The sequence below is a fragment of the Xiphias gladius genome, chromosome 21, assembly GCF_016859285.1.
Source record: "Xiphias gladius isolate SHS-SW01 ecotype Sanya breed wild chromosome 21, ASM1685928v1, whole genome shotgun sequence".
Taxonomy (NCBI): Eukaryota; Metazoa; Chordata; class Actinopteri; order Istiophoriformes; family Xiphiidae; genus Xiphias; species Xiphias gladius.
In genome coordinates, this window is record NC_053420.1 from 28440594 (window position 1) to 28468031 (window position 27438).

The following is a 27438-nucleotide window of genomic DNA, read 5'->3' on the forward strand; positions in this document are numbered from 1 at the left end:
ATATTACACAAAGGTGGTCATACATTTTTTCCTCAATTGCACGTTTGGACAAAAAAGCGCATACATGCACTGTGTGTGTGTGTGTGTGTGTGTGTTTGGTACCTGGAGTAGAGCAGCAGCTAGGTAAAAGGTGATGAAGATGGGTGTCAGGGTGGTGTGTCCCCCCCTCAGGGAGTTGATGGTGTAGAGGAAGACGAGGTGACCCGGGGCGACCAGGAGGAAGAGCACACGGGCCGAACGAGAGTTCACAGCTAGAAGAGAGAGAGGAGCTACTTTTGAACCAGTCACATATTAATATTAAAGAGGACTATGATAAGATGTAACTGCGTTTCTTCTGCAATTTCAGAGAAACTAGGGCTGCGCTTTTTTAGGACATATGCTGGAATTAAAAGCCATCATGGAAAGATCTGTTTTTAGAGAAGAGGGAAACAGTGGAACATTCCACAACCACCCAGCAACGTACTGGAGCCGAAGAAGGAGGTGCAGGGTGTGGGGCACTTCCTGGGGGTGGGGTTGGGATCCCCCATGGGTAGACCGTTCATGTGCAGATAGGTGGAGATCCGACTGGCCTGAACCGCGACCAGGTTACCTCCCACACCTGATATACACACACAAACACACACAAACACACACACAAACACACAGGGTGAAAACATGGAAACAGAGTACAACGCCCTCAGGATTGGTGTGATGAGCCCGAGATAAAAGCAGAAGCTCCAGTTCTCGTATCTTTCATTTTTTTGAATCTGAAATTTCTCGAAACCTGGCATTATGGAGATGCAAGGTTTGTCACCCATTAAGGGTAATATGCTACTGCCCTCTGTCAGTTTAAACAAAGAATTCTTAGCATACACTTAGCTTACTCTGTCATGCATTTCTATACATATGACACATCTGTAGGTTACTAAAACAGATGGATGTGATAACATAAACAGATTTAAATACACATTTTATATTAAAACAGAATTTTCTATATTTGTTCCCCATCTCCAGGAATGAGACATCCATGTCAACCTCTAGTTTAGTCCTGTATATTTATTATATACACTATAGTTGTTATTCTACTAATTAGCATATTAGCTGTTGTTATCTGCACCAGTCACTGTTTTGTTTTTTTCCTTTTTCTTCAACTTATCTTCTGCTGCTGGGGTCACTCAAAGGCATCAGTAATGTTTAATGGAAACCGAATGAATCCGTACCGTTGATGACCGGGGTGAAGACAGCCATGCCAGCAAAGTTTGGGTTAGTGACGGTCTTGTCGAGGATCAGACCTCCGACACTAAAAGAAAGACATCATCATTACATAGAAATCAAATATCCATCACACACTTAAGAATCTTGGACATACAGTCTGCAAATTAAAAGTGTTATATTTTACTTGCAGTATTTTGTAAATGGAGACAGAACCCGATGATCGACATAAATGGCATTATGTAAAAATGGCAAAAAATAGTGGAATGGGATGTCAATACCTGAGTGTATGATTACAGTATATGTACAGTACTGTATATAAACTGAATGTTGCATTCCGTTTGACTGTTGTTGCCCTGAACTGATAATGGTTAAATAAAGAGAAGGATCCCTGCTTGCTGTACCTGCTGATAGCCATGGCGATGATAACCGGCTCCCAGCCGGAGTAGAGGACTTCTCTGGTGGATGGGATCTTCCTGGCTATCAGGACCCATAGAGGGCACATGGCCACAAACACTGCACACACCAGCGGGTTGGAATAGTCATTGTACTCTGTAAAAGAAGAAGGTAAGGTGGAGTTACACACCAAGCACATACTGAAGTATAATGATATTTTTCTATGAAATGGGTAGATTATTTCTTGTTTTGAAATCTCTATTTCAGGGTGTTAGGGAGAACGTTTTTGTGCTTATTTTATTTTATCAAAGATAGTGATTGCAGTATTTCTAACATCCATTGCCTAAAAAATGTGTTTGCTGGGTATAATTAACAGCAACAAGTAAAATCATGGTAGGGATAACGGGTCAGAACCTCACAGCAACAGTATTAGTATTCTTCCAAATTAAGACCACATTTCCCATAATGCCTGTTGCCAGTTGTCACACAAAGGAAAATGAGGCAGAAAGCAATAGTCTTATTTACAGTAAATACACTATTGTACTAGTAATAATTGTTGCTATACTGTAGATTATATATATTATTTGTCATTTATACAGTCAAGACCATTATTTGGACAGTTGGACACATTTTTGTTCTTCAGGCTCTGAGCTTCAGCACATTTATTTTGAAATAAAATAATGCCAAGTCTCAGCTTTGATTTGAGTTAGGGTTGAATCAATATATAAAGAACTGTGTGGGATATATAGCTCTTTTAACACAGTTGAGGGATTCAAAAGTAATTGGACACTTGGTTACTAAATATTTATTGGGCAGCTGTGTGTCACAAAAAGAGCTCACACATGGCTCAGAGTTGATTGAGAGTTGTCATTTCAACTGAGGTGGAGTTCTCTGTCAATATGAGGACGCAAGAAGTGACAATGCAAGTGAAGAAGGTAATCACGAGGCTCAAAAAAAGCAAAAGTCTATCAGAGAGCTACCAAAGTTAGTTGGTTTGCCAAAATCAACAGTACGGCAAATTCTAGAAAAGCAATTGTGCACAAGAAAACTAAAAAATGGCCAACAAGCTGGTAGACCGAGGAGCATCAGTCTTTTGGATGAGCAGAAAATAATTTGTATGGTGAAAAAAAAAAACCTTAATGATTGCAGAGCAAGTCAAGAATGCTCTCCAGGATGTTGGCGCACATATTTCCGTGTCAACGATCAAGAGAAGACTTCATGACCATTACTGCAGAGGATTTAACACAAGATGTGAAACTCCTGGCAACCGTCAGAAACAGAAAGGCCAGGCTGCAGTTCACAAAAAACACAGAAAAAAAAACTGGCAGAGTTTTGGAACAAAGTTCTATGGACTGATGAAAGCAAAATCAGCCTTGATCAAAATGATGGAAAGAGGAAAGTGGGGAGAAAAAAAGGATCAGCTCATGACCCAAAGCCACCACCTCATCCATCAAACATGGGGGTGGTTCCGTTAGGGTTTGGGCAGGTATGGCTCCAATGGAACTGGCACACTGGCATTTATTGATGATTTCACTGCTGACAGAAGCAACAGGATGAATGCAGAAATATATATGAGCATTCAGCCAAATGCATAAATACTCATTGGACAACATTTCATCATTCAGCAGGACAATGATCCTACACTTATGGCCAAAGCAACTGCAGAGCTTTTCAGGGGGAAGAGGTTGAATATCCTCGACTGGCCGAGTCAATCAGCATTCCACTTGGTGAAGACCAGACTAAAGGCAGAGCGACCGCACAACAAGCAAGAGCTGAATGTGACTGCAGTGAAGCTCTGGGAGAGCATCACCAGGGAGGATACAAAGTGTCTGTGGTGTCTGTGGGTCAAACATTTCAGGCAGTCATTGACCCCAAAGGAATTTCCCAAAAAATATTAAATATGATGATTCTTTTTGACTTAATGTGTATCTGTCCAATTACGTTTGAACCTCTAACCTTTGGGCATTATGTGTTTAAAAGGCTATATCTCCCACACAGTTCTTTCTATATTAATGTAAACACATTCAAATTAAAGCTGAGAGTTGGCAATTTAATGTAGTACCAACTATTCCATTTCAAATGTGCTGAGGCTCAGATGAAAGAAAGAACAAAAACTGTGTAAGTGTTCAAACACTGGACAAATACTGGTCTGGACTGTATATTTTTAGATTTTATTTTATTTTGTGAAGCACTTCGTAACTATTGTCATCGTTGCTGATGTTGTAGACAAAAGTACATCAGCCTTTATTAAAATGCAATCCAAATGACATAAAAGACAGAAGAATGTAATCGCTTTTGCAAACGTGTTCAAATAATACACAAATTTGAAATTTTCATGAGTCAAATATTAATGCACCAGGTAAAAAATATTTAATCTTGACTATGATAAAACTAAAACTGCTCATTATAGACTTTGACATTTAACGTAATGGAATATAAGTGAAGTGAGCTTGTGAGGACCAAACAGGACTGAATTTGGACTGGCAGTAAATACCTGGTCTTGTCTCTAGGAGGCAGTGTTACTTCTAAATTGACACTACAAACCACCAAAAACACAATGTTTGAGTTGAGAAACAATGTATGTACACAAGACCCAAACAGCAGCTGTGTTTTTGTGTGTTTGAGGCAAATAACCAAAATAAGCTAAATATAGTACCTGAATGTGGCACCTTAAGTAAGTAAGACTGTAAATCCTGGGGGTTCTCAGACAGACTTAAGAGTTATGTGATTACTCCTTACTCTGGTCAGGAGGGTTTCATCACTCTGGTGTGTGTCAGTGTTTGTCTGTCTGTCTGTCTGTCTGTCTGTGGTGTGGAAACGCTGGAGCAGCGGGGAGTTTAGTGAAGCTGGGCGCGCCGGAGGCAAAGTTACTATCACAGAGCTCAGAATAAAGCCAAATTGCTGTGGACTGTCCCGCCCTTAAAACGCAGCCAGGTTAGGTGTGGGGCGGCTTTCATCCTTATTTTCCACACATTGCCACATTTCACAGATTTCTACACGTGCTGCTCCCTTTTACGATAACACCTTCAAAGGTTATAGAGGCTTTTGAAGTTGTATCACAAATATAGCAACTGTGACGATGCTATCACTGAAATATTTGTTCTGCATTAATGATTCTGTCTCTTTGACTCATTTGGGAGATACTGCTAGAAACTAATTAGAGGCTTGATTTGACACTGTTGTTTATATAACACCTATTTTCCCTTTTCCTGACATGAAGGTATATGCTATTTGTATCTAACAGCTGAATAAAGCTGTATGAGCACTGATATTCTTACACTAATTTGTTTTTTACAATTTTACATCCGATCTCCTCAATAAACTTCTTGCCCCAGTAGCAAATTGACGAAAACTACACTGTAGAAACACTTGTGTTTTTACAGTGTAGACACTTGTGCTGACACTTGTGTTACGACTATGCACCACTGAATGAACATCAGATTTAATCCGTGAACCGTGTGTGAGTATATTACCTAGTTCCTTGTACAGTGCTGTTGAGATGCCTGCCAGCAGGGACAGGGTGATCAGGTCTCCCAGGCTAGCGGCGATGGGTGTGGCAACGTTGTCAGGGTTGATGCCGACCTTCCTGGATGCAACGATCACACCGATCATGATGAGCCCTGTGGGATTTCAGGTCGGAGATATCGCAGCGATAAGACATCCGAAGGGCACATTCACACGTAGCTGCACCTTTTAATGTGTGATACTCTGTGTGATAAGTTATGTCCTACAGCTTTAACCGTGTGTCGTCAGGGTTCTGGGCTCTCACTGACTCACTGAGCAAAAACACAGAGTAGAAAATGTTGCCTTTAAGGTTGTTACCAGAGGTTTTTTTTTTTTTCAAGAGACTAGATTAGGATTCTTCATATATTCATCAGGAAAATTTCAAAGTGACAGAATCAAAACCTGAAGGTTTGGTTAAAATATAAAGTAAGAAGATCTGAAGCAAAAAATAGCTGCTGACCAGAGGAACTGAATGCTTACAGGGTCTTCTCATGGCTAGGACAGTTTATAATACAGTCAACACTAATAGAAAGTGAAGATGATGAGTTAATCAAATCCAATTGTAGACATAATGTCAAAGCCAAAGAATGTTTGCACTGCAAATGATAGTTTTTGTAATCCGATTCTGGCTAGAAATTTTGCAGGACCAATTTTTAGCCATGCTAGCATGGCTATGGGAATGGAAATATTGGTCAGTCGGTGCACCATGTTGGTCCAGACATGAAATATCTCAACAACTACTGGATGGACTACCATGAAATTTTGTCCAGATATTCATGGTCCCCAGAGGCTGAATCCTAATGACTTTGGTGATCCCCTGACTTTTCATCTAATTGGGACCATGAGGTTGACATTTGTGGTTTTAAGTGGAATATCTTCACAACTACTAGATAGACTTCCATGAAAATTGCTACACACTTTCATGTCCCCATCACACCCTGAGCAATTACACTGATTTCACTACAGCTACTTATTTGTCATGTCTCATATAATATATGTTTGTAGTATTTGCTTGTTTAGTTAAATGTTGTGTTTTTGCTATCTGTGTGAAACAGTGTTTACCTTGGGACATAAGGCAAATCTCAGAAAACACTCTGAAAATGAAGTGAAATTAAATCATACCTAGCAGCAGAGAAGCTATGAAGGCAGTGGCCACGCTCGAGGCACACAGCAGCACTGCGTGGCCCAGCCTGAAGTGCCCCTCTGGGATCCAGCCGAAGATCACAGCAGCTATGGAGGCCAGGAACCCCACCACTGTGGCCTGGACCTGAACACACACACATACATGCATTAAAATGGTTTGTGTAACTATTGAATGCAGTCAACATGTAAACTCCAGATGTACTCTATGTGAGACTATCCTGTTACATCTGAGCAGCTTTTCAAAATCTACTCAGTGTTGAAGCTCACACAGCCTTTATATACATAGTACGTACAAAATATATGGTGACTTATTTAACATCACTGACCCAAGAATATACCTCTATCAGTCATTCATTCACTTATTAGCTAGTTTAGTTATTGACATTTTTATCTTGGGGGAACACTATCTCTAAACACAGCGTCACACTCTTACAAACTACCCAACTACCAAAACAAGTGACAGATGTACAAATATGGAATCTCCAGTACAACTATCTTCATGGAGTACCAGTGTGACCCAGTGTGAGTGCATACTGACCCTAAACAGGAGGTTGTGTCAGCACCCGGCCAGCAATGGTTTAAAGTGTTCCAGGAACTATGGACTCACCAAATATTACATAACTACAATGAACCCTCTTTCAAAGTCACTTAGATCTTTTCTTTTTACCATCTTGATACAAGATGAGAATTAACTGGGCCTGCTCAGCATTTTTGTACATGCCCCAGGACATGACTGGATGTGAACTGCTTAATAGTACCATGCACTGCACCTGTGTGGAAGCATCTGCATCCGTTGTTTCTTCACTCATTTTTCAGGTTTTTTCTTTGTCACCTGTCTGTATATGTATAGTACAGTATATAAATACCAACAGAAAGAAGAAATATTTTCAGCTATTCTTGCTTTTTATATCTGCAGGTTGCAGCTGGGCAAAGTTATTACATTTGTCAAAGAATTACGTTATATCACCAAACTGTGGACACACCAGATTTTACTCCCCATTCATACCAAGCAACCGCCTCTGTTTGTTTTACGTTTGAGTTCAATCAGACTGAACTGATGAAACGTGAAATCGCAAGGCTCTACAATTTCCAGCTGGTTTGACAGAGGGACTGACCTCTCATTCTGGAAATATGGAAAGTTTGTTAATATCCTCATTTAGTAACTTTGTTTGTGTACAGTGACTGCTCAGTGAAGAAATACAAGCAGCAGAGAGGAAGAGGCTGAGTGTGTGCCGGGACATTAATAGACAGTCATTACGATAAAGTGTTTGATGAAAAAGCTGTATACCTGTAATTTACAAAATGCGGATTCGGCCTTTTAGCCATGCTAGGTCCTACAGTTTCCCGCCCACCCCATTTCCCGTTACATTTGCTTTTAGCCAGCAGATACAAGTTATTTTGAGACAGTGCTAGACTGACATTTCTACAAACCTTCCAAGTAGTTTTTGTGGCACCTGTTAGGGTGGGACAACTTACACCAAGCAGCCACAACATTAAAACGGGCAACTGGTTTTAAATGTTGGTGATTACTTTTATTGTTCTGAAGGTGTGGTCAGATCAGACAATAAGTGGGAAGTGTACCGAGAGTGTGCAGGAACTTTAATTATGCGCATAGATTCTGCTTGTGTTTCGGTTTCTGATTTCTGATTAGAGCTAGTATTCAGAAGCTGTCATTTAGTACACAAGTGTTAATGCTATGGCACAGTGCACTTAGGAAACCCGATGGTTCAAGTTTGGCGTTAACTACCTGAAATGCCACGTAAATGAGAAACTTGGTTTCCTTTATCAAGTTAAGGGGTTATGAGAAAACTGGGTCCGTTTCTGATGAAGAAACTTGGTTATTTGGTCATGTAAAACTGTAATCATGTTTTTCGGTGCATGTGTACGATAAAGATCCTGGACAAGGATCATGTTGCTGTGACAAAAGTGCGGCTGAATGAAAGAAAACATCATTACTAGTAGCTGTGCATCCTCATATCCAAAATAATCAAATGCTGTTAATTAAAAGCTGAACGCAAGCTGAAATTGGCGAGATATTTGACTACTCACTAACATGTGAGTAGTCTGAGTTTTAGATCAATCTGACCATTGAATTAAAGTGTATGTAAACTCTGTCTGATTTCTTGCCTTAACCCGATTTCTCCCAGTAACCTGGTTTGTTTAGTGCATGTTGGCATGGTCAGAGATGAAACTTGAAACTGGAGTTGAGTATTGTTGTGTCTCATTTACCTGGATGAGGGCCAAATTCCCCATGATCATCTTCCACATGTCCTTGGCTGTGTCCATCTGACCAATATTAGCCTGAAAGACGCAGAAGAACACACAAGGTCAACATATTATCATCTGGGTATATCTGTGTGTGTGTGTGTGTGTGTGTGTGTGGGGATGTACAGCGTGTGTACATGCTGTTGCCTCTTGGTCCCATCGGAACAATAAGATGTCAGTTCTCTGGACAAAGACACTCTGATCTGATCCCCCACCCTGCGGCCGACTCCACTTATCTCATCTCCTCTCTTTCACAGACACACATACACACCGATGGTCTCAAGCATCAAGTGGCTGTGGCTACAGTGGGCTACTGTGCGTCCAGAGCAATGATCCTAATGCTCATCCACAGTGAGAGGACACAAACAGAGGATCTCCTCTTCCTTTCTGTCCCCTAACATTTACATATGCAAAGGGAAGGGAAACATCTGGACACATGAAAACACATACAAGTGTGAGAATATCTGCTTCATGCTTGGGTTTAATAAAGAAGTGTAAGAAGTGATCCAAAAAATGGAGGTGAGGGCAATGCATTTTTAAACAAATAAACATGTATAAATCAAAAACGTTTTATTCATGGAGTATAAATGTCTGAAGGAAAATTCTGGTTCATTACAACTTGTAACTTTTTTGTGGTTTGGGCGATCATATTCTATCAGTTGCAGCATGATACCATTGCTGAGATCTGGGAATACAGTGACATGAATCATGGGCAGTCAGACGATTGCACGGGTTGTAAACAAACCAGTTTAGCCAGATTATTTAAACCACTTGGAGGTAAAAACAAAGCAAGCACACTTGAAATGTTAACCCCTCATTTCACAATGAAACCATGTCTGCGCACAACTACATTTAGAATGGCAAGGTCTAAGTTGAACCGGTAAACTGGATGTTTATTTTAAATTTTATTCCTTTATTGGGCAGCCAAGTAGAGAGATGCCAAGAAACGAAGGCAGAGAGAGAAGGGAATTGACATGTAATAAACATCCCAGGGCCAAACACAAACTTAGGACATTTTTGGGCCTTAAACCCTAGGTCACCAGGTGGCCCAGTAAACTGGATGTTGTTTTGTTATTGGATGTTTTTGTCAGACAATTATGGTCGTAGTTTTACCATTTTCCTTTGTTTTCTCTTCTGAAAAACTTTGACTGGGTTAACCTGTCATATCATCTGATTGCTGGTGTTTCTTTTTAGCTAAGCTGAAATCTTTCCAGACCTCAGCAATTTACTTGGTGTGTATAATATTAAAAATATAACTGAGTGCTAAAACATATGAGACCCTGGCTGTAAATAAACAGGAATTATGCTTTTAGTCACTATGTTAAACCTGTATTGCTCAATATTGTGGATGTTAACAGCGAATCAAATGGCTTGCCAACGTGTTGCATTGTGCTGGTTTACTGCGTGGTTCAGTCTTGCGGCTCCAAACAACCCCTGCTGGCTGTCATTCCCCACAAGCAGCGTTGAGCCAACTGTACAATACCTGCTCAGCTCCAGACAACATTAGCGACTAGCTGGTGCAGTACATGAAACACCTAACAGCTAAAGAGCCACATATTTTTCAGAGTTTGGTAGAGATCAAAACTCTCAACAAAGTTGAGCAAATGCTTAACTTAAATTCGACTGGTGGCCAGAAGCATGACTCCAAATGAATGCTAATGTTGTTCTGTGTTAGCTAGATGTGTAAGTAGGCAAATGTTTGCTAAGGTGTTAGCCATTACAACTCATGGCTGTGCATCTGCTAGCTTGAAAACTAGCTAGCTAAACTGTTCAATGGTATTTAAATGTACAAATAAAACGCCAGAGACTAGGCTCTGTGTGTGTGTGTGCGTGTGTGTGTTTGTGCGTGTGCGTGTCTTGACTCTCACAACATAACACTATCCCTGCTTGATTAATATATCTGGCAGCATGACAGGTGTGCAGGACTATATGTCATTACAACCACGCAAACATACTCTTCACCCATCAGCACCATGTAAATGTGTACATGGACACCTCCTGCATTGGCAATCATGCCGTCAATCAGAGGGGGCAGACTCCCACACATACTGATAAGAAGGTTTAAGGCAGACAGATATGAGAAAATCAAGTATCTGTGCAGACCACTGGGGGCATCACAGACTCACAATGAACTCCACATGCAGAGAGAGTATATAGCTGCTTTTCAGACCGAACTTTTATCTCCAAAATCCCTCAGATTCAGATAAGAATCCCTTAATTTCATATAAGAAGGGTTGAAAAGATTTTTCAAATGATAGCAAAATTTGCTTTTAGAACAACAACATGCAAACCCATTCAGTACAAAGATGACGCTCAGAAATTCACATATGCATCGTCTGGTGTTATCTGATGATGTGCGAATATGGTGCCAAGTCCTCATCTATTGGTGTGTGTGGGCGGCTGGATTAGCGGTGTTTGGATCATCCCAGAGATGGAGCATTCGTGGGTGATATAAGATTCATTAGAGGCTGAAATACCCTGAGATTCATTAAGATTCAAACGCATCACTAGGTTTTTTTATTTGAATAATAATGCCATTGATTTTCAACTGTGTAAAATCTGCTATTAACAAGTTTGGAATCCAAACATACACAAATGGAGTATATGTTGAAGCGTTTAATACACATAAATTGAGGATAAAGTAGCTGTTGTAATTCACAAAATATCCAAATACGTACAATCAATTAAACTCAGTACATGAGAGGGAATAAGATAAAACAACTTCTTATTTTCTTTAGTCAGAGAAATAATGACGAAAAAGAAGGACAAGCCTCCTTTCAGTAAAATATTCAAAGACAAAAAGGTTAAAAAGACCAAAGGAAAAAAAATCAAAAAGGAAACACGGTCATGTGAAATGAAAACTCCTACAGCCAGCCAGTACTAGGGATTACATTATTTTTTTCAGTAATAAGCGCATTAGGAAATTTACAGTGGTCTTAATCTGCTCATAATTAGCGGCGGCGTGGAAAGAAACGTGGTCCCGCTGGGGCCAGCCAGCAGAGAGCTAACAGTTATGTCTCAGGACAAACATCAGACTCTGGCCTACTTTGTGATGATGGATGTGAGAATCCTTTTATGCTGAACTGAAAACTGTGCAGATTGACAAATGCTTTTGGGACCAATACAATATATACACCAATCAGCCGCAACATTAAAACTGGTTTTAATGGAATGGTGTCTATAATCATTGTGTGTATATAAATATATATATATGTATATATATGGGCACCCCTGGTTAAAACTTCTGTTACTGTGAGTAGTTAAGTGAGTAGCAGATGGACTGATCTCCAAAAGGCATGAAGTTAAAGATGATATATTCTTTCCAACATTTTAAGCAAAATTAGTGTATTGTTTTTTTTAAATAAAATTTTAGAATGAAAAAAGGAAAGGAGCACTGTACAAATGTTTGAGCACCTCAAGAGATTTGAGCTCTCAGATAACTTTTACCAGGGTCTCAGACCTTAATTAGCTTGTTAGCGCCATGGCTTGTTCACAGTCATCAATTGGAAGGACCAAGTGATGCAAATTTCAATGCTTTATAAACATTTCAACTCTTCAAGCAAGAACTGAGAGATTCGTATGTGCTCCAAAAAGCGTTTACAAGCTGTGAAACCCGCCAAAGGGGGTGTTACTCGGTACCATGCATGGTGCCCAAGCTTTTCTTTCGGGCCCTTTTATGAAACTGTGAAAATGGAAATAAAAAAGTAATCTTGCTTATAATGTTAAAGAAATTAGTCATCTTTAACTTTATGCCTTTTGGAAATCAGTTGATCTTTTACTCCCTTGTTATTCAAAGTAACAGAAATTTTGACCAGGGATTCCCAAACTTTATTACTATTTATTTATTTCAAACAAAAACTTGTGTCAATATGTTTAAACAGTTCCATATGAAATCAGCTTATATCATGATTTATACGTTGTATGTTACAATGATTTATTTCGAGAGATTAATTGTCATTACTTTGAACAGAACCGTGATTCCAAATATGACGCAGCCACATAGCATCAGCAAATGGTTAAATCAATGTGGAAACATTGGTAAAACATTGTTTAAACAACTTCCCAATCTGACACTGATTCACCATCACCTCTGCACTCTTAATCAATATTGAAACAAAACTCAAACACAACACTAACCAAAAAGAGTTGAAGAAAAAAAAATCAACATCAATGGTCTCTCATCAAATATTCAACAGGATGGGGCTTTTATTATGAAAAGCAACATAATGCTGACAGGCCAAGTTGTAGCATGGCTAACATGCATTTTTTGTCTGGCAATAACTCTTTAAACATTTAGTAATTTCTTTACTAAATGTTTGAGCTTTGCTGTAGCTACTTCTGATTCAGACAGTAGACTGATGGAAATTATATCAGTTCTGAAGTGCAAATGTGGATTAAAGTCAACTTGATGATTAATCTTGCAACAATATGACATTGACTTAATAACATAATGTTGGTCATAAATAGGCCTACTCTAGTACTAATCAATTTAGTTGATACAATAAGGATTTGGAAATTTGGTGGCAAATGCTTGTCGTTGGAAGCCTGATGGATTAGCGTATACTAATTCTACATGTCTTGTTAGAGTAGATTTTTTATAGTGTGAATGAGTTGAGCCGTCCATCTTGGGTGGGCTTCTGCTAGCGATGCTAATCAGCTTCGTCAACTGTATCCTACAGGCCAGTGGAAAGAATGTGAGGATTGGTGCACTTAAGAGCAATACTGGGCTAATTCTCTTATACCTTCATAACTAAGGGGCTGTGCTGCTAACCTGTGGTTAGCAATGATGCTAGGTCATTGACCCCTCAGACTAAACAAAGGACAATGGTACTATTAGCTCAGAAAGAGGCATTACAGCCAAGACATCAGTGGAAGCTACAAATGACAATATGTACCTATAGCATCGGATTCTACCTGTACCTAACACACACGCACACAAAAAAAAAAAATCATTTATCTGCCTGAAGTGTGACTATGGATAGCCAGCAGGAGAGCTAGTTTTAATTACAGGACTGATTTCAATATCTGATTAAATCAAAAAAAGTTAGCCTCTCGCAGGACCATTTAACAAGAATGTGAGATTCTAAGCCAAAAAACAGCATGTCAGTTGGCATAATGTTATTTTCTTTTTTTGTTTTACATACTGTCTTATATTGTCTGTCAGCCACAGCAACATTATGGCCTTTGGTTTGGCAAAACCATCATACTGTAGGAATGAGCAAACTCACCATTTTTTTCACTAGTTCAAAGGAATGCAATACATTGTGTTCAGATTATTTCTTTCTACTCAGAGGACGTATTATATTAACATATTCAGACAGAAGTTTTAGAGATGAAACACTTCAGATGCTTTTAGTTCAGCTTTAAACAGCAAAACCAACCTGTGTAGTCAGGTGAATAGGGTGGGCTAAGTCAGTGCAAATGATAAAAAACAAAGAGAAGGACAGGAATGTTGCTATCAGTTTGTCTGAAACCCAGGTCACGTTTGGCAATATGAACTCTGACCCCAAGAACAATCAGCTTTAATGGGTCTAACATACTTAGAGTTTAGAGGAAAGAAGACAGATTGGGTAACTTTTGAGAGGGAAACACTTTACACTGCCACAATGAAATGAAACAATTCTCCAAATAGAAGAAATGAATTAAAAAAAAATCTATAGATGTAACTACTACACGGATAGAATGATTCTTTTTTCAAAATAAATAAATGGATTTTAAAAAAAGCTATGGCACTGGAGGGACATATTGTTGGTAATTCAGAGTGGCTAGAAAGTATCCATGATAAACGTAACATGTCAACAACCCACAGTCACACGCTCTCACACAAGCACACACACACATTTCTTACCGCTGTGGAAAGTCTGGAGGCCAGTGTCATCTCTAGGTTGCCTTTGAGCCCCAGCAGCGCTGGAACCAGGATGAACACCTCTGACACCTCCGTAAACACTGTCCAGTGCTGTAACAATCACATGTAATATGAATAAAGCATAGTAAATACACTGCTATATTGAAATGGGACAAATCAGATTCATAGAGACACAGTAAACTGTCACCTACATAGATTGAATGAATCCTTAGTTGGGACCAGAATGTCTCTGGGTCTATGTGACCTTTTTCTTTAATATTGATTCAGTGGTGGAACCAGAACTCTATGATGGAGCAGATAGATTCACACTATGTATCATGTTGGCTCTCCTTAAGCAAGAACAAGGTCACCGGGACTTCATGCTGAAATGATTTATAATGGTTCTCTTTTGGCTTTCTTTCCCTTATGATTCCCATCTTCCATCTTTACTCAGCAATCTTCATCTCTTACTGCTTAACAAAAGGAGACCTCATATTTTACCATAATCACCATGGTACATAAATTACACATCAACAGTTATGATAATAATGTTACTTAATCAGCTAGTAACATTTCCGTGAATACACATGGGTGGTACAAATATGAACTCTGAATATTAACCATTAATATTGAAATTTATACCAGACAGTATTCCAAAATAAAATCGGTTTTTCCTCTTTGTAGGAGGAACCTTTAATTTAAGTATGAAATTCATTCCATGTATTCTTTTAGAGTTGTGTAGAGTGTATGGCCTGGTTCCAGACTTCTGAATTGCCTAGAATATATTCGATTGTTGTTCAAACAGGTCCAGTTTTGTGGCAGAATGAATGAAGTGAAACAAAATGTCAAGGTGGTACCATGATGACATAGAGCCCAGTGTAGCATGTGCCATGGTGGAAATAAAAAACTATAATAAATTCAGTACAGCAGGAGTACATCAGAGTGCTTCATTGTAAGGACTAGCATTACATTGGCTTGCCTTTCTGTTAAGCCTGTTCCATAGCATAAAGAAGCAAAATTTTGCTGTCTGAATTACCCCCAGAACCAAATAAATAGTGTGAGCCAGTCCTGGTCAGCCAGGAGCTAGACCAGGTAAATCTAAAGGACAACTGGGGTGGGCTTGCTTGAGAGAACCACAAATCATGTTTAGCACATGCAAGAGAACGTGTCCACTCAGCCACGCTTCCAGATCCTAGTAGATGGCCTTTAATGAAATTTATAGCCTGTAATATTAGACCTGACCCTTGATAACCTCTTCCCTGGCTGCTGGCCAGTCCTTGAGAGATGGGTACCCTGTGAGTCCCGGGGCTTATCACTGACGTGAAGTGCCTCTTTCTCCTGTACCGCCATTAGAGTTCATGCAGTGATAGCAGGTTTGTGGTCTACTGTGGCCAGAAACAAAGGTATTGCTGGGGCTGAGGCCATCGATCTTTCTCCAGTAAAAGTGCTTATCTTTGGAGCTGGTCCCACAGGCCCCCAGCACTTACAGTCCAGTCTGCCCCGAGGTGAATCAATATTCACTGAGGCTGACACAGAAAAGAAAAGAGAGGGAGAGGAGAAAATAGACGAGGGGAGGAAAATAGAGGAGTAGCTGACATTGAAGCTACATACAAAAACTGTTGGCCTGCATTTCTCACACTAGCAAGCTCGCATATCTGTTTCACTATTTTGCTCCCACTGTGCATCCAGATGTACAGTGCTGATAAGGGGTGTTGTCTGCAGTTCAGTGTGTGTTGTATAAGTAGGTGTGGCACCAAAACTCCAGTGTGGGTTAAACTCCCTCTGTCTATCCCCTTGCTGTCATCACGCCAAGCACAGCTCCTTTCCAACAGCCAGCCCCTCAGTTTGGCTCACTGCCTTCTGCCAACCCAGCAGCCTTGTGAGCACCTCTGTGAGCACTCCTCTCTTCTTTCACTGCCGCATGTTTTCAAGCTTTCTCTCTCTCTCTCCCTCTCCCTCTCTTTACTTCTGTCTCACTCCCCTATCTCCCTCTTTGCCTCCCCATGGTGATATATGTTGTTGTCTCCATGGAACACTGGTTCTGAGCCAAACAAGCCCTCCCTCCTCATGGCCACCTCCTCGGTTCTAGGAACTCTACAGGACAACCCCAGTACCTCTTTGTACAGACCTATAGGAGCTCTGGTATGCAAGCCCCACAAGCGTTGGGTTGCCCAGTTGAGTAACATGGCCCCATTTTATTTATGATCACTGCACTTGCTGTACTGAGTGGGAAGCTGAACCTGATGGTATGCAATGTCAACGCAACTCCAGCAGCATCACAGAAACTACACCAGGTGGTATCTGTTTCATTTTCCTGGTGCTACAGCATGAATGGTAGAGTTAGGGTCCTATCCTCATGTGCTATCACATGCCATGGAGAGTCAAATTAATAAAGCCCTTGCCAAAATTCATGGGCGTACTGGAATTGAACCTGAAAGATGAATGTCAGCAATGCAACAAGACCTTATTGGCATTAAATTGATGAATGTAGAGGAACCCGATCGACTCAATTTCAATTGGATTATTTTTTGTCTGGGACGACAAGTAGAGAAAACATTTTCTAGTGCCACAAATGCTTAAGAGTTTTCAGTCAAATGGTGTAATTAGGAGCAATGAAGCTCCCCCACATGTACAGAAAGCATGCTCAAGCTTTAAGGTAAGTCCAAAAGAAGCCTGAGATATACTCTGTTGGCATCCATGGACCAGATGAAGTTGGACGGACGGTAAGGCCTGAACTCTCTGACCAGAAGAGCTGCAGACAAGCAACCGGGAACCCTTAAATGATTCCTAAAGATCCTGGACAAAGTCAAAGATTAGCCAGGGCTTGGTGCAACACAAAAGCATTCTAACCTGCTAATCCTTTCAGTCTCTTTCACTCAAATCCTAACCAAGTAGCAGTTTGGGATATTGTCAGGTTTTAATAGCTGTGAGCTGATATGTTGTTAATGATTGTCAGGACATCTTTGGTTGTTGGAAATAACTGTCCAATACGAATAGAAGCAGTCAGTCAGTGCAATAGGAAATGTAAATAGTTGGACACCACTTAAAGTTTTGAAAAAGCGCGTGCTTTGGGCCCTTAGAACATATATTTTTATGTTTTGGTGGCTTTATTCAGACAAATCCTTGAAGAAATAGAATACACTTGAATACATTTGATTATGACCCGATTCAACTTTGCCCAGCAGAGCTGGGGATAGAAGCCAGTAGTTGTAAAATGATTCAATTTGAGAGATTAAGCCCACGCTTGTGGTTGGACCAATATGGTGTCTGGTGGGCAGCGAGGGCTTCGTTGGTGTTAAACCTTTGTGTTAACTACGAATTCCTGTTTACTGGTGCCTGTATTTTTAGACTGTTTTTTTAAGCTGTGTCCCACTCTTTTGCTTTATTTTGGCATTTCAGTCTACCAACACTGCAGCACAGGAAAAATGTCTAGACTCTGAGGCAGACATACAGACAAACAGATTATTATGACAGTACACTGTACTAACATTTTAATTGCATACCTGGTTTGTAGTTTGACTGCACAGAAGAAGGAATTGTGGTGATAGAAACTGAAAATGTGTTTTGTGACTAATTGCAAATCACCCATTTAGCCTTTGACACTGGCATTCTGAGGAAAACTAGCACTACATAACCTTTACAAACTACATGTAACCTTTAGTCCAAGTGAGCCAGTCACCCTCAAGCTCTTAAGTTCCTGTCCCTGTCGGTGAGAGACTGACAGTTTTAGGTCATTCTGTTACTGCTGCTACCAAGTCACCGAGTAGAACTATGCAGACGTCTCACTCCTCTATACCAGCCTGGACGGTCCTTTCTAGGCCAGCCTCGAGCGGGAATGAGGCCAGAAGCTCTGTATGTGTGCGTGTGCCGCAGATAGTCAAAGTGACAGACGTTAAAGAGATCACATTTCAAAGAGGTCTTATAGAGAGTGACTCAAAAAGTCAAGTCATACACTGGTCCTAGCCGCAGCTTCTAATCTCAGGCTAGGGAGACACATTTACTAAAAGCTTTAGCACGTTACAGTTTTCAAGCTTACTTTTAGCAAAGGAACTGGCGCACTCTGACCAAACCAGAGAGAAAGAGAGAAGGAGAGACTGAGAGAGCATTAGACAATTACCTTCCTGGAAGGACAGCGAGGATTAGCTGAGTTAGCGTTTCACGGTGTCATGGAGGGGGAATTAGGCAGTGAGACAACCTGCTAGATGTTCAGCCGAACTTACTAGAACAGTCGCTTTAGACGAGTCGCACTTTGCATCTCACTGCAAGCATTTCTTCGAGGTTTGCCCACAGTCACAAACATTGCTGACTATAAGGAGAGGATAAGGTCCTGTACCATCTGCATCCCCTGTTTCCCTGCCTCACCTCTAAAGGAATGGTGCACTGTGTGTTTTGGAAATTGGAGAAACCGCAGCAGCGTGGTGCCTAAGTTGAGGCAGCATGAAAACTTTTTGACCTCAAACCTCTGCATTCCTGGTTTAGTGAGGATACCTAACCACATGGTAATGGAGGCTCTGACACCGTACTGTATTTTGTTTTCCGTCCAACTCTAGCTCAACTGTGGCGTTCTGCCATTTCAGGTGCTCAAAGAAACTCCACTTATTCCCCTGCTTGTCCCCCTCCTCTGTGTGCTGAGTTCCTGGGGTCCACCATGTTGGCATCAGTATGCGTGTACACAATGTGCCTGGACTGGTCTCCTGGCAGCCTAACACCTCCAGCTTTATCTGCATCACAAGCCGACTTTAAAGGAATGTATTACTTGTCAGCATGACTTTGGTCTGCATTTCTAGATTGTTCTTAGATATACTCAGAGCAAGTCAGCAACTACAGTGAGTCAACAGGAAAAGAAAGGACGGAAATTATAAATTGATAAATAATAAATTGTAGATCTTTTCTTGGAGGCAGATATGATCCAGCACCTCTGTGGCTATACACTGCACTACAATAAACACCTTCTTTTCTTGTTTCTATTGTATCGAAGTATGTCAGATTTCAAATAGAAGAATGTGTGACGTGTCATTCGAAGACACAGTATGTACCAGTATGTGCAAGCCCTCAGGACAGCGAGGCAAGCCATAGAGGAAAAAAAAGGTTATGTAAATACCCCCATGATGTGTGACAACTGCCCCATCCACCCATTCCCAAAGGCATGCCATGAGATAGGCCAGCAGCAGACACATGCCAAGGCGAACAGGGCTCGCTAAACCAGTTCATTCACATGCTGCAGGGGCAGGCCCGTCCCACATTGACGCAGTCCACATGGTTTGCCTCGAGCACCGGCTCTGCTCAGAAACACCACTGTCAAACACTAGATGAACTTTACTGGGGGTTTAAATAAGACGGAGCTCCTGATGTTTTTCACAGCTAACTGGACTGTATGAAAAGAAGTGAATGAAGTGGAGCTAACTAACTAAGTTAATGTCTGAATCAGTGTGGTGCAAAACTGTTTAGTTCTCCATACCCCAATATCTTCCACAGGATCCAACGCATTTAAGTCATTCTTTCAATAACTTGTTCCATACATGTTCTTTAGCATTTTACAAGAGCAAGACCCTCTTTGTTGATATGAAGAATATTTTTTTGCGAGTGAGAACTAACCATGGTGAATCCTTTATTTTGATTTAGTTACTAATTAGAATCTCACAGAAACCCAGAACATTTTTCATAAATATATGCTGTGTGCTTACTATGTACATTACAGAACATGTTTTGATCACTCACCTGGACAATGTCTAGCACCATTCCGGCTGCCACTGTCCCAAACCCAGCCAGCAGGAAGGGGAACACCACCTGCAGGCCAATGGAGAAGGAGGTCTCCTTGAGTGGTGCCGGTGGTTCAGGGCTCTGGTCGGTGCTGGTGTCGTCGCTCTCGTTGCTCTGGCTTGCGTTCTCCAGGAGAGCGTCCTCTTCCCGCTGACCTTTGGCGTTGGCCCGGCAGTCCATTGCCACCACAACCTCCGACCTCTCCTCATCCTCCCCGGTCTCACTGGCCCTCTCAGTGAAAGATGTGACCTCTGTGAGCTCAAACTCGCCCCCGGTCCCTGGGCTCACCTCCTCTTGGCCCTTGGTGAGGATTACCGGGTGGACAGAGCAGTTGGAATTGAGGAAGTCCGGTGCCGGGGGACTTCCCTCCTTCTTCATCTCAATTGCCCCGGAGGACATGTCGATGTCGGGGAGTTTGTCTTGTTCTTTCAACCAAAGTACCATGCGGAAGCCTTTGGAAGACAGTGGGCTTGACAAAGAAAGGTCAGCGTTCCTTGGCCTAACAGTTTTGGGGAAGTGAGAATGGAATTTGCTACCTGATCTGGTTTTGAACCTGATCAGTCCAATTGATTTATCCCATTAAAGAGGTTTACAGGGAGTGGATGTCGCTATTAAAGACCAGGAGAAAACTGCTCTGTAAGAAAAAACCTTTAGCAAGGCACATGCAGCCGTGAGTCTGCAGAGCCCGTGTTCCTGTCGGTGCTTCGGGAGCAGAACCAGTATGTTCTCCATTCACTGCAAGGTGCTCAGGGTAGGCCGACAAAAAAAATAAGAAAGCATACTGGTTGAACAAAGAAGATCAAGGAAAACAATGGGCTTGGGGACTCACCACAGAAATCCCCTCCAGTCACTTGTAAATAGTCCTTCAAAGTTCAGTAAAAGCTGAAATCACAGGTCTGAAGTGGCCAGATTGCAGTGCAGACTGGTCATGCTCTGAGTCCACTGATCATGTCAGACTGGTCAGTGTACCAGGCTGGTAATGTCTCACCTTACACCACGTGGCTGCCGGGAGGTTTTCAAGGAAGATATTTAAAGGTCTGCAGTACAAGGATTAAATTACCGGCAGCAGAAAAGTCACTCACCCAACGAGAGTGGACAGTCACCTGGGAAAAGAACAAATTCATTGATTATTCAGTCTAACATGTAAACATTCTCCAGCCCCATTCCAGGTTTATTTCCAAATAGCAGTAGCTAGTTGACCAAGGCTGCTTCCTAACAGTTTAATTGTGATGAAATTATTCATACATAAAAATGTAAAGTATAGTGGTGCTCAGGCGTCCGTCTTGTTTTTTTCTATGAAGTATAATAAAAATTAGACATTTTCAATTTCCCTATTGGAAAAACCAAAACCCTGCATGAATAATACGCACATTTTACAGAATACAGGGATTCTCTAAATGTTACAGCAATATTATACCTAATCCCAGAAGCACCACAATGTCAAGCACCACAATAATATAACTGCTAAAATCTTGAAGACAAACATTTAGTGATGTTAGTGTGGATAATAAAAACGTAGTTTTTTTCGCTTACCAAAACTTCCTTCTGAGTGCCAAACATGCTATGTAAGTCGTTGTAAGAGACTATTACAGTATTTAAGCCCTGCAAAAACCATCGTACTCTCCACTGACATAGTGGCAGAAGTCTAGAGAAACCAAAAGTGAGTTTAAAACAGGTCTACCAGCGCCAAATTTTCTCCCGGCGGTTAAAAATATTCTACCATTAACAGAGGTGCTGCTTGCATCCTCTGGAAACGGAGTATCACACCACCTCCAAAGCAGCCGCAATGCAAAGACAATAATTCCTGTCATACCTTTCAAAATAAACAACCCCCATCCTTTTACAAACAGCGACCACGTTCGGAGTAGAACTTCAGTCTCAAAGTCACAGTAACCCCAGCCCACACGAAAGGCTCGCTTAAGGAAAACTCGGTAGAGACTTCCTTCCCAGATCCAGAAGTGGGGAAAAAAAACCCCCAAAACTTACATTTGGAGATCCATTTTCAACCAACCATGCATTTTCGTTACACCTCACAAATACCGAACCTGTCAAGTATCTCTCTAAATAAATACCAAGTCTGTCTGCGAAGCCTTGCCTCCGGTTCAAGAATCAGTACCGGATCCTAGACCTACATCACCAACTTGTACGAATGGATTGAGGATGAAGTGTTTAACCTCTTCGTGGGAGCAGGTGCGGGAAGACCATACTCATTTGAATAGTCTTTAACAAAGAGTGGGAGCGAGGCTAGCACACTACTTTCCTTGCTTCTTTTCTCTGAGCTACAGGAAAATCACCGAAGACACTTTTGATGAAGGGAGCGATACCCGACAAGGACATTTCGGGCCCTGCTGAGAGATCACAGTAAGCCTGGTGTTTTTCTCTGCTGTCATCCGAGCTGCCAGACCAACATTTCAGCCGAGTTCGGCCACATTACGGTAAATATCCCGTCCCACGCCCCTGACCTGACCACACACATCTGACACGGACGACACCAAGCAAGCGGCAGGTCGTCCCAGTGGTCGCACGGAAGGACGTGCACAGGCACCTTTATTTTGAACGCCGTCCGGCACGCTTCCTGTACCGAGGTCGCTGACTTGACGCAGCTTTCCTCCGTCTGCATGTTGCGACATCCGCACGCAGACTTTGGCTTCGCCCGCTGGAACAATCCTCTGTTTAGTAGTCAGGACCAATACCACCCGAACCCAACATGGCAAAGGCGTAAATTAGTGCTCCCCCTGGTCGGGGCTGAATAGACGAGCCCTCCTATTCTATTCTACTGCTCATTTAAACGAGGGCAGAGGGCTCTCGGTTCCAACGCCGGGCTGGAGCCCGTGTGGCTGCCACTGTCACCACGAGCCTGTAACTCATAAAAACGGGTGCGAACGCACCATCATCTTCTCACCCCGGTCACCGCCAAACATACGTGCCTAAGGGGCGACGCTGCGATGTCACGCGGCGACACATTCCGTTAGATAAGGGCGTTACGGGACTCTCGCGGCCGGCCGCGGAATCTGTTATGAAATTACAGCTGACACGTCCAGCAGGTAGTCGGGGAAAGAGCTCCTCGGCGGCGGTTACCTTTTTGCGGGCGAGCGGTCCAGAGAGGAGACGCGAGCGGACAGTGGTCGCTGAGAGCACAAGGGCTCCGTGTGGCCGGCTGCGTGTATCCTGCGCCCCTTGGCAGCGCGCTCAGGCTTGAGGCGTGGACGCCGGTGCGCACGCCTTATGTACGGCACCGGCTCTGCACCGCCGCCTTAATGGTTAGTGGCGGTTAATGGTTAAACCCGCCCTCCCGCGCGGTTTAAAGGCTGTGTCCCGGTCTCTCCCGACCCTGTCACATTGGATCCGTCCAGTGGCCCCCGCCGTCCGGCTGCTCCGACGCGCATCTATAATACGCCCGTCCTGTGCAGGGGGCCAGGAAGCTACAAGGCGGGCCCTCCTTCCACACTCTGAGCTAACGATACAGCCCCCCCCTCCCATTATTAACACCACCACCACCCTCCAACCCCTCTTCTCCATTGCACACAGGCACGTCCCCTCCCTCCGCTACCCCCATGTGTGTGGAAACGTGTGCCCATGCGGTGCGAGGCTCCTCCGCAAGCCTGCTAATTTACTACCAGGGGGCCGAGATGGAAGTTTTAATTTAACAATAGGCCCTGATTTCTGAATGAATGGCCACACACGCATAGCTGCACTGTCTAACTGTACCGGGCTGGATTTTAGTCATTCATCCACTAACACAGGGAATAAATAAAAAGTCTTACATAAGTCAAAGTGTTGAAATTACACCAAAGTCAGATGAAAATACAAGAGAGAAACAGGGATCTTGAATAAAATCCAAATCAAAATTTAAACTAAACTAATATTCATTTAGAAAGAATGAGAATAAACCAATACTGTAAAGAATTTCAATAATACCACAATCTTTGTTGACCCTATAATCAACAATGACAATAGAAAGATTTTTTTTTGTTTGCTGTGTCTGTTTGGTTAAAAATCGGCACTCGGTTCACTTGGACTAAAAGATGAACAGATTAGGTTTTGGTGGCCAAAGGTCAAAGGTCTCCGTGACCTCACAAAACCGGTTTTTGGCCACAACTCGAAAATTCATATGCGAATTATGATAAAATTTCACACAAATGTCTAATAGGATAAAAAGGTGAAGTGATGACATTTTATATCTTAAAGGTCAATGCTCTGCAGAAACACTTCTGGCCATTATTCTACGGCATAACTCAGGAACACAAGGCAAGACTGTGACCATATTTCCTGCAACTTTGTCCCTGTACGAGTTTACTGCTTTTTTCCATTATTTAAATGATATTCTGGTTCTTGTTTGGCTGTAAGATTCACATAATGGGATGTACTACCGAGGCTCTTTTTCGTATAGCGCCTGCACAGTACGTGTGTGTTTCGTGTGTTATCTGGCAGATAAATTGCACACTACTTCAGCCTCCTCGTGCTGCTCCCAGGAGAGCAGCAGCTCTAACAACATCCCTAGAGGACCTGCAGCTTTGTTGTGCTGTTTGCCTGTTGCTATACAGGCCCTCGGCTCAGCATCAGCAGCCCCGGCATCGCCCAGAGAGCAGTGGCTACAACCCATCCATCCGGCCCCAGCCCCCTCCTCGCTTGCAAAGTGGTGAGTGAGCCAGTTTGCACTCAGCGTAAACATCCAGTAATGAAAGGGGAATGAGCGTCGGTTACACTGTGGTCTGTGGGTGAATATGCTTGGTGCTTTTTACCCAGAGTTATAGGAACTTGTGACTTGCTTGCACTCTGTTGCTATATTACTCAGACGGCAATCAAGAGTTTATTATTTTGCACCTTTTTGACTCAAACATACAAATATGCACAAGAGGAGTGATAGTTGAAGGTCTGGAAGAAGATGTGCTGCTAGAACAAGTGGACGGGCAGTGTTTTTGCATTTCTCAAAATGTTGACCTTTTACATTCATTTCAAAGTCTTTTCAAAGTCTTTGCCACATCGGCTTCATGAAACTGCAACTCTCAAACTTTAGCTAAAAAACATGGGGTACGAGTGAGATTATACTCTGTGATAAACCATCATCCTTTACAGACACGTAGCTGAACTTAAGCTTGTTATTCATTTATTTTTATGGCCCACTTGTTTACATGAGTGAATATTTACTATTGTTCCTTTTTTGCAGATGCGAGACAGGATAGTCTGACTGTGAATTGTGGCATTTTTATATGCAAGCTATGCAAGTAAAGATATTTGAAATTACTTGGGTGTAATATCTGAGCCTCATTGACTTCCATTCAATTCCAAATAAAGTAAAAGCCATCTATTGCTGTGAAGCAGAATTTGACAATTGTATTTTGGAGAGCAAAATAACTCTTTTGAGTACTGTCATTCTCTTTCTCTATAAACATTTTTTTATTTATAATAATTTTATTGTTATTCCTGTTTACACTCTATATAGGCTACATCTGTTGAATGTCTGTCTATCCTGGAAGAGGGATCCCCCTCTATGGCTCTTCTCAAGACTTCATCCTTTTTTTCCTCGATAAAGATTTTGTTGGATAGTTTTTTCTTATCTGGGTCTGAGGGGCTCATATGTTGTAGAGAACATAAAACCCTTTGAGGCTGATTTGTGACTTGTATTTTTGGGCTATATGAATAAAATTCCCTCGACTTGAATTTATTTAACCTAACCAAAACATTAATAACAGGTAAGTTGTTAAACTTTTTAAAAAGTCGCTCTTTCAGATTCATGCATTCTTCGGGGAACACCACATGAGTGGACATGAGGGGCTGGCATAATGTTTTGTTTTTTTTCCCTTCTTCTTCTTCACTGATCACTGGATATGATTTAAAACTAAAATTTTCAACCAATAGGGAAGATTTTATTGTTATGGACAAAGGCACTATATGATTAAAGACCTGTCTTAAAGATAATTCTGTATATTAAGTTAGACAGTTAGATTTTATATATACATATACACACACACACACACACACACACACACACACACACACACACACACACACACACACACACACACACACAAATATATATCATTCACCCACAACATTAGAACTGGTAACTGGTTTTAATGTTGTGGCTGATCAGTGTATTTACAAATATTTACTTTGCAAAAAATCTAGGATCTGGCTGAAAACAGCAAACAATTACTCTGACTCGTTCATTTAGATTTATAAAGAGTGAATTTTTCCACTTTATGTAGAAGAAAACCAAAATACAATTGTACAACATCCAGGTAAAAATCAGATTAAAATGACAGTGAAGAGAATCTAAGAACAGGAAAGTCATCTCTAAATGTTACATCCATCTGAGGGTTTTGTTGATGATGAAGCTAAGTTTATCTTCCACTCATTAAATCTGCTTTTTGTTGTTAATATGTCACTCACATACAGTTACAGTTACATACACCTACAGTCTCGCTCTGTCTCTCTCTAGCTCACACACACACACACACACACACACACACACACACACACACACACACACACACACACACACACACACACACACACACACACAACCATTTGTAAATATAAAGGCACAACCAAGTTTGAGCTGAACATCTCTGTCATTCATTGATTGGACAGGATATCTTTTTGGCAGTCTATACCAAAAGCGTTACAACATGTATTCTCTGGCAGTGATTCAAAGTCTAACTGCAGATTTATGTGTTTTTTTTTTTAAATTTCCTCTCAAACAGCAGTAGCACAGTGCTGAATGAATATATAACTACTACAGAAGTCAGAATGGATGAAAACAGAAAAGTATCTTACATGTACTGTCTTCTTATATGTAGGGATTGGATGAATCTTTAAAGGTGCATGAATCAATATTTTATATCACTCTAACAATGGACCATGTAATAAACCGACAGATTTACCACCCAGCTATGCAGTTTTCCTCAGTTGTACCCAGAACTTGTTAGCATCTTTTAGCTTATTGTCTAGATTACACTAGAGACTAGCTGGTGAACATAGCTCAACATTTTGTGGCTAAAGAGCCAGATATTTTTCACAGGGGTTACTGGAAACCAAAACGCAGCTAAAAAGTGAGTGTAAATTTCTGTTACATTTGTCAGGTGGCGATGTTGCTCTGTGTCTGCTCAACGTGAAGAGGCAACTGTTGGCGAACATGTTCGCGAAACGTGTTTACAGGTTGTTACACTACCCCCTGGTGGCCAAAAAAAAGAAAAAAGCAGTTACAACACCTGCATGCTAGCTAGATTATGCTAGCATATGACTGAATTCACAGCTTTGGTTTGCTTCTAACCAATAGCGTAAAACGAAAGCTGTCTATTGAGGAGTAGGGTGACAGGGAGCCTGCATGA

General features: G+C 41.6%; 1 protein-coding gene across 2 annotated transcripts in view; it reads right to left on the reverse strand.

The window, feature by feature from the left end:
- Nucleotides 1–23290, reverse strand: part of slc41a1 (solute carrier family 41 member 1) — a 28483-nt gene extending 5193 nt beyond the window's left edge. The window contains exons 1-10 of one of the 2 annotated variants that reach the window (XM_040116031.1): nt 23183–23290; nt 20063–21207; nt 14348–14455; nt 8464–8535; nt 6214–6358; nt 5061–5207; nt 1596–1743; nt 1200–1279; nt 464–598; nt 103–251 (exon numbers count right to left, since the gene is read on the reverse strand). In XM_040116031.1, coding sequence (XP_039971965.1) covers nt 103–251; nt 464–598; nt 1200–1279; nt 1596–1743; nt 5061–5207; nt 6214–6358; nt 8464–8535; nt 14348–14455; nt 20063–20548 — 1470 coding nt within the window. In that variant the 5' untranslated portion in view covers nt 20549–21207; nt 23183–23290. Of the gene's footprint in view, nt 1–102; nt 252–463; nt 599–1199; nt 1280–1595; nt 1744–5060; nt 5208–6213; nt 6359–8463; nt 8536–14347; nt 14456–20062; nt 21208–21637; nt 21877–23182 lie in introns of those variants that run through there. The other variant, XM_040116032.1, reaches the window with a different exon arrangement.
- Nucleotides 23291–27438: the final 4148 nt, after the last annotated feature.